General features: G+C 38.6%; 1 protein-coding gene across 4 annotated transcripts in view; it reads right to left on the bottom strand.

Annotated features, from left to right (window-relative positions):
* Positions 1 to 375: 375 nt before the first annotated feature.
* LOC117298087 (MAP kinase-interacting serine/threonine-protein kinase 1-like) overlaps positions 376 to 11,791 on the bottom strand; it is a 28,853-nt gene continuing 17,437 nt past the window's right edge. For all 4 annotated transcript variants that reach the window (XM_033781326.1, XM_033781328.1, XM_033781327.1 and 1 more), the window contains exons 2-10: positions 11,080 to 11,151; positions 10,380 to 10,530; positions 8,506 to 8,646; positions 6,603 to 6,700; positions 6,054 to 6,175; positions 5,329 to 5,465; positions 3,095 to 3,249; positions 2,187 to 2,387; positions 376 to 1,566 (exon numbers count right to left, since the gene is read on the bottom strand). In XM_033781326.1, coding sequence (XP_033637217.1) covers positions 1,111 to 1,566; positions 2,187 to 2,387; positions 3,095 to 3,249; positions 5,329 to 5,465; positions 6,054 to 6,175; positions 6,603 to 6,700; positions 8,506 to 8,646; positions 10,380 to 10,530; positions 11,080 to 11,151 — 1,533 coding nt within the window. In that variant the 3' untranslated portion in view covers positions 376 to 1,110. The remainder of the gene's footprint in view (positions 1,567 to 2,186; positions 2,388 to 3,094; positions 3,250 to 5,328; positions 5,466 to 6,053; positions 6,176 to 6,602; positions 6,701 to 8,505; positions 8,647 to 10,379; positions 10,531 to 11,079; positions 11,152 to 11,791) is intronic.

The following is an 11,791-nucleotide window of genomic DNA, read 5'->3' as shown; positions in this document are numbered from 1 at the left end:
TTTTTTACAGGCGCCTTGTGTTACCTATTGAGGGCCTTTCAGAGTCGAGGGTGGTCTTTTGTTCTCCTACAGTAAGTACTCTTTTCACAAACACTGGTCTATCCACTTTGTGAATTTGATTCCACATTTGGTGGTCAACTGTGTTTTCATTGTGTCATGGGAATCACAGAGCTCTTTATGCCACATTTTGGACATGACATATAATTCCAGGCCTCTCTAAAGTTCATCAAATAAACCAAAAGCTTGTTTTTTCGTAGATTGCATTTTACAAAACAATTGCAATAATAATCCAAAAAAAAAAAAAAAAACTTCAAAAAACAATAACAAAATAAAAATATCCTTATGGTTGACAACTGCGTCAAGTACAAGTTATAAGTTTACAAAAATAATACATGATAATTTATGAAATGAAATCTGTACTATTTGAGCTTTCTCACAGAGAAAGACATAGCTGACAGTTAATACAATAACTGTCAACCCAGGAAAGTGTAACATCAGCCATATTGGCACTGCTCATTATGACATTTGACAGGCGAACTTCATGACTCGAATCTCCGATCATCTCATTTGTTCCGATATTTACAAACATGTACTTTTCAAAAGAGCTCCTATTAACTGGGATCAACTTTTGCCAGTGCACGCTTGGGTAATGTACAACCGATTCCCACAATTTTTTTTAATTGGAAACTTTTTGTCTAAGCAGCCGGCTTTGGCGTCTTTTTAAGAGTGTGGCCAACTCTTTATGCTACCCAACAGAAATTTATCTTTTAGTCTACACCTTAGAAAACCATTTTTTTTCTTCCATTTTGGTGCATGTGCATTTTGCTTGTATTTTTTACACAAGAACACATCTAAAACAAGAGGATTCTTGGGTTACCAGATTCTTGAACACAAATGAAAGTATTGTTCCTGGTGGTTACACTTTGCAAAACTCGGAGTGTTCCAAATTAATTTATACTGTGGTGCCTTGTTTTGCAACCGTGCGTGCATCAACAAATAATATGAACCCAGGATATCAGAAACTGCACCGATAAAATGTGCTATAATTATGTACACTTTTTGTATTATTTTGTTGTTAAATAAATGGAAGGAATATGATACAAAACAAACTTAGGGTGCGTGAGAGCTGACCGTGATGCAGATGCCTCCGCCGTTGCTGCCGCTGTGCAGGGCGGCTCTGCGCTTGGCAAGTGCTGACTCGCCCGGCGGTGACAGGCCGAACGGTAAAGCCGGTTGCATGTTCCAGTCGTTGGTGGGCGTGGCGTCGAGGTCATCTTCCTGCTCTTCCTTCTGGGCGACGAGGCGATTACAGAGGACGGCCTCGGCGGCAAACTGGCAGAGATCCTTGGCACTGTTGTTACGCTTGATGATGGAAGGAGTCAGGAGAGGAGTCATAGGTGCGCGCATGATCCACGGGTGGCCGAGGACCATCTCTGCCGTGAAACGCTTGCTGGCGTCGCGGACTAGGAGGTTAGAGATGAGATCTTTAGCGTCATCTGAGATGTTCTCCCATTCTCTACCTTCAAAGTCGTAGATGCCTGCTTGGATGCTATGAAGAAGCATATCCTGAGGGAGAAACACAGAGTACAGGTTTGTTATTATTATATAATTACATCTTTCTGATGATGAAACCTAGAATGCCTCATAAGTGTACTTTACCACTATAGGTCGCAAGCCTGAGGAAATCAAGGATGCTTGCAAAGAACCAGTGACACCAAAACTTATCCCTTACTCTTCCAGGATAAGTGTTCAAGGCCAACCCTAGTGCAGAGGACCTACGGCTCATGTGGTCCCATTGGAAGGACAAAGCAATTATGGTAAAATTTCTTGCTTAATGACAAGAGTGCCACAACTGGGACTAGAACCCACACACTGCTGATCAGAAATATGAGAGCTTGAGTCCAGTGCTCTTAATCGCTCAGCAGAGACACACCACCAGTCATTTTAATCTTTATGAGATTTGTTTCTGTCTTATTTATTCACAAACATCCAGGCAGTTAGCTAGCTCTAAAAGTTTTAACTCTTGCTTTTTAAGGCTACATGTACATGTAATAATCTTTATGAAAAGTACTGGCTAAGAAAAGAGTAGACTGATTGTTCTCAGTACGTGTGTTGACTCATTTTAAGGACTTCGTTCTTTGCCAAACACAAACTCTCCGGGGTTAACACTCAGTCAAAACACTCACCTCACACTCTTGGCATGCCCCGCCATTGTCCCATCCACAGTCTTCCGTGCAGTTGCCGACGAAGGGCGGCCGTCCACTCAGCATTATGTACAGGATGACACCAAGACTCCACAAGTCACACTTTTTGTCGTAGGCCGAGGCTTCTTGGTCGTCAACGAAGGCATCAACAACCTCAGGGGCCATGTACTCTGCAGAACCAACCTGCAAATTGAGATCATCAAATTAATTTAAGAAAACTTTTCACAAGATTTCTGTTTAAAAATGTTTTTAATGTTCTGGGGGTAGTTGTGTCTAAAACCATTGACTTAATTTCAGGGTTGCTTACCAAAGAATTGTGCACTTATGAGCCTTGTAAAACGTGTGAAAATATAAGACAAAAGTGCAGAATTTTGCAGTTGTTAGCAGTGCCGCGAACAAATTGTTTTGCTCGTTTTCCCTAAAAAGCAAAATGTTTTTTGAAGAGCTACTTTGAGCAGCAATTAGTGCTAAACAACTTTTGCTTGTTTGGCGAAAATGAGCAGGATACCAGTCATATGATTCATGTACACCGCTATTTCAGCTGGTAATCTTATTCGGGCAAGCATACAAAATTAGGGCAAGGGCTCAATTTAATTAGCTGCTAAAACAGCAAATATTGCTTAACAGATTGTACATGTGACATGGTAGTTTGGCTGGTAGCCTTATTCTGGTTAGCACAAATGTACTTTGTATGCTTAAGCAGCTTCTATGAAACTGGGGCCGATTTCACAAAGGTCTCAAATTGATCGTAACTTCAAATCAATCGTAGTTGCTAAGTAAAGTGTGATGTCACAATACAAATCTCTATGGTGATACTAAAAACTTGTCTTGCGATGAATTTTATTGCTTTGTGAAATCGGCCCCTGGGCCAAGAAGAGTCGTCAACTTACAGGTGTTAGGAGTTCTGGGGTTGTGAGTGGAGTGTTGTATCTACTGTTCATATGGATTCCGCTACCGAGACCAAAGTCACAGATCTGGATGGGTGTGATGGAGTGTGTGTTCTCACATAGGATGTTCTCTGGCTTGAGATCTCTGTGGGCAATACCTGGATTGGGGTAAAGTGAGGAAATGAGATTGAAATAATGTAGCCAGATATAGGTATAAAGTAATACCTAACTTAATACCTCTTTTGAGGTACAGCTATAGTGAAAAGGTGATATTGAAACAATGTACACAGATAGTGAACAGGTAATATTGAAACAATGTACACAGATCTAGATATAACTGCTAATTTATAACTATCGTGTATTAATGATCAATAATATAAATCATTGTAAATTAACAAAAAAAAATTCTTATCTTTATTTTCTATGTATTACTGGGTATTACTTATAATTTGAACCTAATTGACAAACTTTGCTTTGAATTGTGAAATGTAAGGACAGCAATGAAATAAATGTATGATGATGATGATTATTGAACAACTTAATGTACATGTAATACTTGATTAGGATACATAGAGCGTAAGGAAAATTAACACAATGTACCGGCATCAACGTACGAATGCCAAACAATCTAATTTAATATCTAATACTTAGGTACATACAGAACAAAGGCAGACATTGAACAAATGAAACAATGCAGCTAGATCAAGGTGTGATGCATTACCACACAACCTAATTGAGGTACAAACTAGGAATTGTGGAACAGTGTACCAAGATTGAACTTGCAAATAACTATGTCATACCCAGATTAAGGTAGAGAGGGTAATTTGTTTATAATCAGCCCAATCTCATAGACCTTATCGCAAATACCAATGCGCAAGCGCAGACTGTTGAATGAGGTGCATTGTGGGATATATATGGATCAAATTTGGATACCAGCAAGACCACAATGCACCTAATTCCAAGCTTTACGCGCGCGCCCCGGTATTTGCGAAAAGGTCTATGCTCGGTGCACTGTGAATTTTTGTCTTTCAAGTCAACATTTACCCCTGATTTATAAGTCAAGAGTATTGACATACAGGTCTGGCGACAATATCAACAAGTCCATGTAATCCTTGAAATGCATCATAAACAGAGCTGAACTCTTTGCCCGATGAAGCGGTGACCTTTGGAATGTGATTGTAGATCAGGTGATTTTGAAGGGCATTGTTGAGGTGGGATTATTGTGTCATATTGCATCACTTGTTTGTTTTTAATCTTAACAAGTAAATTCTTTATCAGATAATTTTAGATATCATCACACCAAAATAAGAACCATGTCAAGGCAATTCAGGTAACAAATACATAAACAAAAATACTGTTCTATATTCGGAATCGCCAATTGTCCTGTATCTGATTTATTATCTGTACCGAACCCCCTGTCAGCTATCAAAATCCAACAGAAAAGGTTTGTCTCAACTCCCAACCCCAAACCCAACACCTATGTGTAACCCCTAACCAAATCAAAACTCTAAACCCAACTGCCACCCCTGCCCGAACACTTTATCTCCTTCATCACTACCTTAAACCCAAATGCCAACCCAATTCCTACCGGCGCCCAACACAACAGTTTCTCCTAACCCCTAAACATCTCTCAACCTCCAACCAAACTCCCAAACCCAAGCCCAAAACCTAACCCCGGTAGCCCAATTGAGGAAGGATCCTAGTTAACTCACGAGAGTTGTCCTCGAAAAACTAACTCCAAATACCTTAAGAGACAATGGACCAGGCTGCACTAGACACTATTGGTAATTGTCAAAGACCAGTCTTCTCACTTAGTGTATCTCAACATATTCATAAAATAACAAACCTATGAAAATTTGAGCTCAATTGGTCATCAAAGTTGCGAGATAATAATGAAAGAAAAAACAGCCCCCCGTGCCACACGAAGTTGTGTGCTTTCAGATGCTTGATTTCGAGACCTCAAATTCTAAATCTGAGGTCTCGGAATCAAATTTGTGGAAAACTACTTCCTTCTCGAAAACTACGACACTTAAGAGAGAGCCGTTCCTCAGAATGTTTTATACTATCAACCTCTCCCTATTACTCGTTACCAAGAAAGGTTTTATGCTATTAATTATTTTGAGTAGTTACCAATAGTGTCCACTACCTTTAAGGTACTACTCATGAGTTTATATAGTTCCTAGGGGCACTTTACTAGTTTGTGCACAAGGCACAGATATGACAAAAGCACAGCATACCTTTGTTGTGTAGGAAGGTTAGTGCGCTAGCAATGTCTCGGACCACGGTACTTGCTTCCTGCTCATTAAACGTTCTCCTCTGCTCGATGTGATGTAACAAAGCCCCGCCCTCCATCTTATCAAATACAAGATAGAATCTGTAGAAGAAAAGAGTTGGAAGTTATGATGCTGATACCATCTTGGTCTTTGTTTTTGTATCTGTATCATTGCATTGTTTGTTTATATCATCATTTCTTTTTTTCCAGCTTTTGTAAAGCGCTCCAATCTTTGTGGGACGCTATAAAAATGGGTAATGTATGTGTCATGTTCCCAATATCTAACAGCAATCAGGAATACTAAACAACACTCCAGTATATGATTCCTTTTTGGCTCATTTATCTTTTTGAATTGCAGTGAAGTATCTTTATTTAAAACCATATTTATTGAGACTAACTCATCAAGCGAAGGTTATCATCAAGAACCATCATTACAAAATAAGCCGCTCTGGCTACGACTATTGCAAAGGGTGTTGCTGAGGACATCTTATACTTCAGGGCATGATGACACATAAATCTAGCTGTAGCCCTAACTCACAAATGGCTAACGAGCGTGTTACCTTTTCTCTTTTCCTGCTTCACAAAACATCTTGAAAACACAGAACACTATCTTTCATACATTGCTAATCTCATAGAATCAATAGGTCATGTAGTTGTACGTCAATCCCAATGTTTGGGTGGCCTTCTTACCTCTCATCATCCTCAAAGAACTCAATAAGCTGCAAGATGTTCTTGTGGCCCTGGCAATGGTACAGTGTCTCTACTTCCCTAAACACCTTGGCACGACTGTTACCCGGTCTCTTCTGAATCATCTGCAAAATACAGAAAAACAGTTTGACAAATTATGGAGTGGACCACCCCAAAAACTAAATACCCCAAAATAAAAAATACTAGCCATGGAGAGTTTGTGAACAAACTCAAGGTGTTCGGTTTAAAGCTCAGCTTCAAAAACAGATTCAGAAAAAAAAGAACAAAATTGTTATTTTATGCATGGATACTTCTTATTTGGGATGGGTTCAATGCACCCTAACTTCTATTACGGAACTTACATTATAATTAGTCCAAAGTACTAAGACTAAGTTAGGAAGAGTTTTGTGAAAACCGACAGCTGGTCTATGACAGTTACCAAAAATAAACTCTGCCTACCCCCCTGTTAAACATGTAGTAAGATAAACTTGTAGGGTACTCATTAACTAAATTCAAAAGGGTACTCAGTAACTAAATTCAAAAGCTGCTTACCTTTACAGCATAGTGCTTCCCTGATGGTATGTGTGTGCATGTTATGACGGAGGCATACGCTCCTATTCCAAGTACTTCATCTGTTACGAGGTAGACATCTATACAAGAAAGACAATGTCATCTTATTAATGTCAACTTATTAATGTCATCTTATTAATGTCATGAATGATGCAAAGGACTAAATGACCAACAAATATTTAGTTAGAATAACAGATTTATAACAATACAAACACAGATGACATTACAGGAACAATCAAGCTGAAAAAATATCAACACCCATAGTCCATAAAAACATGTCAGTGAAAGACAAAAAGACCTAAACCCATCAGAGCATGCCCATAACGCTAGCCCGGTGTACATTGTCACGATCACTACTATTAATATATCAGAATGTACAATATTTACAACCTAGCTTGCTGAAGCTTCCCAGGGGAAGTTAAACACAAGAGTATACTAGCCCACTGGGCTTTCCTACAAAAAACTTAAGTACAAAAGACTGCGCAATAACATAAATTTGAAAGCATGTCATATGTTTGACCATCATGGACAGACACAAAGTAGTCTACTTCTAAAGGAACGCTGTTAACAACAAAACAAAGGAGTCAGGCCTGGAATTTCATCTTTTAGAGGGCAAGGCCATTTTTCATTTTACAAAGGGCACTTCCATTGGAAAATCTTAAAGTCTATGGGAATTTTTGAAAGGGCACCAAGGCCAAGACCAGGGCAACGCCTCCGTGAAATTACAGGCCTGAAAGGAGTATCACAACAGATGCAATGTCAATGGCATTCTGCCAGATGTGACTTTAGACGGGAAACAAAAGAGGAACAATGTTCTGTAAAATACAGTTAGATGAATGATTGATAGGGAAATGTGCGTGCTTTAAAACCCAATCTGCAGGACACCTCCTACAAAATATTGGTCTGTATTTTTTGGTTAAAAATCTGTTGCATTAATTTTTTCATTATGAAGGGTTTATTGATTATTTCCAGCCACAGTTATCTTTTATACATGTAGCTTATTGGTATCAAGCATGTCTCAAGAAAACAAATCAATTTCATATGGTTGAGAAAAACACTTTTCGATCTCTCTCCACGAGCAGCCGCATAAATTTTATTAAGCGAACATATCAAATATCATGTTATTTCTCTTTCGAAATGTCAAGCCAGCGGTAGATATCCCCTGCGTTTCTATTTGAAGAAACAATTCAAAGGTGAGACGAGGGTCCAAAGAAAGAGGCGCAGTCCACTGATATCAGCCAGAAGAAAGGGCCGCGCGACGGCCCCAGATTGATTACGCATTTATCAAATGTCAGGGAGTAAATGATCATTGTTTACTCACTGAGCTTGTTTGTTGCCAACCCAGTGCTCTGAATTCAGGATCTTTCCATTGCATACTGGCTTTCTCTCTACTCTTTGTTGACCAACCTCCCACCTCCCCCAGATTTTATTCAATACAAAATTTTCACAATGTTTGTAACATGTAAAAATATTATTTTACCTGAAGTTGCAGACATGTTATAATTCACGAAAATCAATTTTGTTTTGGAACGGAATGAAAATGATGGATTGGGGAATTTATCTCCAAGCAAAGCAATTGAGAGTGATATATTTAATTTTTTGATAGTGAAATTAATAAGACATATCCATCACCCTTGACATTTGAATTTAGTGAAATAAGTGAAATAATAGTTTGAGTCAGTAGGGATTGGCCAGCAGAATAAAAGAGGATATTAAGACAGGAGATAGGTCATGGAGAACTTTTGCATGTCGTACTGTCAGCACAACTGCCTTTTTTTTCTAAAAATTATTTTGAGTAATTATCAATAGTGTCCAGTGCTTTTAACATGTATCGAACAGACTGGACATACAACGGCCTTAAAACCGACATGAAAGGGCATCTTACCTTCAAACTTGCTGGGTCCGACACTAGACCTTCTCTTCTTCTTCCTCCTGCGTCTTGTGTTCTGATTGGCATCAACATTGATCAAACTCTGATTCAGATCATCGCTGGAGGTCATAGATATCTGGAGATTCTCTGTGGCTTCTTTGTGGAACAAAAAAAAATCAAAAAAAGGATTTAGATAAAGAGCCGAGAATTCTTAAAGCACTTCTTAAAGTGCTGTGTAATTAGTGTTGCCTGCTTGGCTGTTGCCCTGCCAACTTTTTGCAAGGTTAAAGAATAACAATAATCTAAGCAATAATTCTCTGTTCTTTTTTTCAGTTTGTTGCAATTTTAAGATTTTCCTTGTTTCTCAGCTTCATGAATTTTAGCTGTTTTTTCTTCTCTCAAACAGTTATGTCAAATCAGAGACAATTTAAAAAAAAAATATATATTTTGGTATGACGATCAACAATTAAAAAAAAAACATGTAGAATGAATAGTTGGCAAAAACTTAAAACACTTTTTGTTGCAATTCTACATTTTATAACAAGTACATGTTATCACTGGTACAGCCAGAAATCCAGGATAATGCACTGGCACATCCTGTTAAAATACGAATCAATAAAGCTCAAATGAAACAATAAAACACCTGTAAACAAGAAAAACATAATGATCAAAACAAAATTCGAGTAAAACCACGCAAGACAACATCTGTCAACCAAAATCTGTTAACTGCATCTTTTTAAAAGTAAGAGCAACTCGCCAACTTTTATTTTCCCGAATGAAAAACAACAAGAGCATACTTTTCAGGCATCGTGGAGAACGTCGTGGAGAACGTCGTTTAAAAGCCGTCTCAGTCGACAGAAGCCGACGCTGCCCCGGTTTATACAAGAACACATTCATCATAGACGGTTTGCTTCGGTCCGTACAGCAGGAGGAAAAATACTCAGACTGTATTTGACTTGCCGTAGGTGTACCAAGCCGCAGCGTCAAATTGAAGATGGGAGAGATTCCCCACTACATATAAGTCCAGAGAGAGACAGAGAGACGAAGGAGAACGGCAGTGAGGAGGGATACCTCACACCGAGAAATCCATGGCCGTCCACTCCCTGTGAGATGACGTGAGACACTGCTCAAGGACCCGACTTGCGTTTGTGAAACAAGTCACTGCTACATTTGTAAATTGAGGTCACTCATCATTAAGAGACCAATCCAGCCAATCAGAGCATCACCTTAAGGTTCTGCACCCGACAACAATTCTATTTTTGTTATTTGGCAACAGGAGAAACCAGAAAATCCAGTTTCGTCAGAGCAGGGAATGAAAATCAATAAGCAGCATTTCTTGGTATGGCTATTGTATTCATTTGTAGTTGCAACCTTTCACTCCAGCCAGACTGCAGGAAATGCCACAAGAATTAAGACCTATAGTATAGCCAAACACCTCAGTCTCTTTGACTGGCCCCGGCAGAAAAACAACTAAAGTTACTCCCATTCAACAATATCTTTTTTCAAATCAATATTTTTCTGAACAATGCAACACCCCCTAAAAAAATTGCTACAAAAGCCACAAGTGCGTATCATAAATCTTTGCAATCATTTAAGCGAGATCATAATTTTGTTCCCATATTTAATGTAGAATGTTATATTTTGAGTAGAAATTTGTGCCCCCCCTCCCTTTCGTCCTTACAACCTCCACAATAAATAATACTACAATCACATCTTAACTTTGTAAAATACTTTGTCAAGATAGTCTGGGGGTCATACGCGAGTGTCAGGTTATATCCTGTTTCCTTGAATTTGAATTTATGTACCTTTTATGGTATTTTTATCTTCTCATTTTTTTGGAGAATTTTTTTAAATGAATAAAATAAAATAAATAAATTAAAGTTACTTACCGATGACACTGTTGAGTAGAGGTGGCAAGTTGTTGTTGATCATGTTGACGTCATGAACACATGACGACTGTTTAATATCCACAGGCATGGACGGCGTCCGCCCCGACATGGACAGGTAGTTGTCATCCATTTGAGTTGGCAACGTGTTGAACTATTAGACAGAATGAGCAAATAGAATTAGCCAATGCAAACTGCTTACCAGAAGGACCATGGTGTTAATGCATGCAAAAAATAGTTAATGGCCTGACGTTTCGACCCTAGCTGAGTCTTTATATAAGAAAGAAAATACTTTAAGATTAAAAGTAACAGGGCCATGAATAATATTTATTCGGGCAGTCACATTAACAAGCAAAGAGTATTTCTAAATAACTTCATTATTTACTTACATGTATGTGTCAAAATGCAAGTATTTTTAGGCAATCCACTTGAATCATGTTTTTACATGGTCACCCTAAACTGCATACAGTTAGACATTATAACAAGTTCAAAGAAGGGCGAGGGGGACCAGTTGCTTTAGGACTTGATGCTTGCAGCAGGCACATAGAGTTGATTAACCACAGGAAATATTAAATATCCAATATTTTGGGATATCCATGTATCATCAAGTAAGGCATTCTCAGAGTTGGGGTGGGGGGGGGGGGGGTGGTTTAGAACAAGATCCCACACCACTGGGAATGAGAATGGAGTTCGAGTGACTTACTGAAAATGGACTTTGCAACTGGTTCATCTCCTGGTTTCCTTTGGTGTGAGCCTTCACTGATTCTGGCATAGCCTGAAATAAGAAAAGAATCAACCACTCTTTATACAAACGCCAACTCTTAAACAAAGATCTTCTCTTTCAACACCACTGTTAACTATGAGCTAAATCTTCTAAAAGTAGAACAATCTTGGGATAAATTGTGTAAATATCGTGCTAGTACGTGCAATGTTTATGACATCACATGAAGACAAAAACTGCATTACAAACTATAAACAGAAACCTCAGAAACGTATACAACTTACAAGTATATGTGTACATCATGTCATGTAACCTACATTACATTGTACATTGCACCTTATGAATATTATCTGTAATGAAAGCCCACGCGCGTTTTCGTTTTGGTAATTGGTTAGTTTTCAATGCTACCACTAGGCCTATCATTAAAAATCATAGAACTAGGACCCATGAACAAGTTTGTGCACAATTTGTTCGGTAAATGGAAATTATGGGAAACATCTCTTTGCGGGTGATTCTAGCGACAAAAATGTAACAGTTATGCCTCATTTTTTTTCCCAGTCAGAGGCCATTTGATTGCTAACAGTACAACTTACAGCTTTTTAGTGGAAAAAGTGTTAGTGTGGAAGAAGGGTAGGGGCTCTCTAGGCATATGACAATGTACACAAAATAGCTTCAACTTCACCTGCTCAATGCT

The sequence above is a fragment of the Asterias rubens genome, chromosome 12, assembly GCF_902459465.1.
Source record: "Asterias rubens chromosome 12, eAstRub1.3, whole genome shotgun sequence".
NCBI lineage: Eukaryota > Metazoa > Echinodermata > Asteroidea > Forcipulatida > Asteriidae > Asterias > Asterias rubens.
Note: the sequence above shows the minus strand (reverse complement) of the source record. Positions and strands in the feature narration are given on the sequence as shown.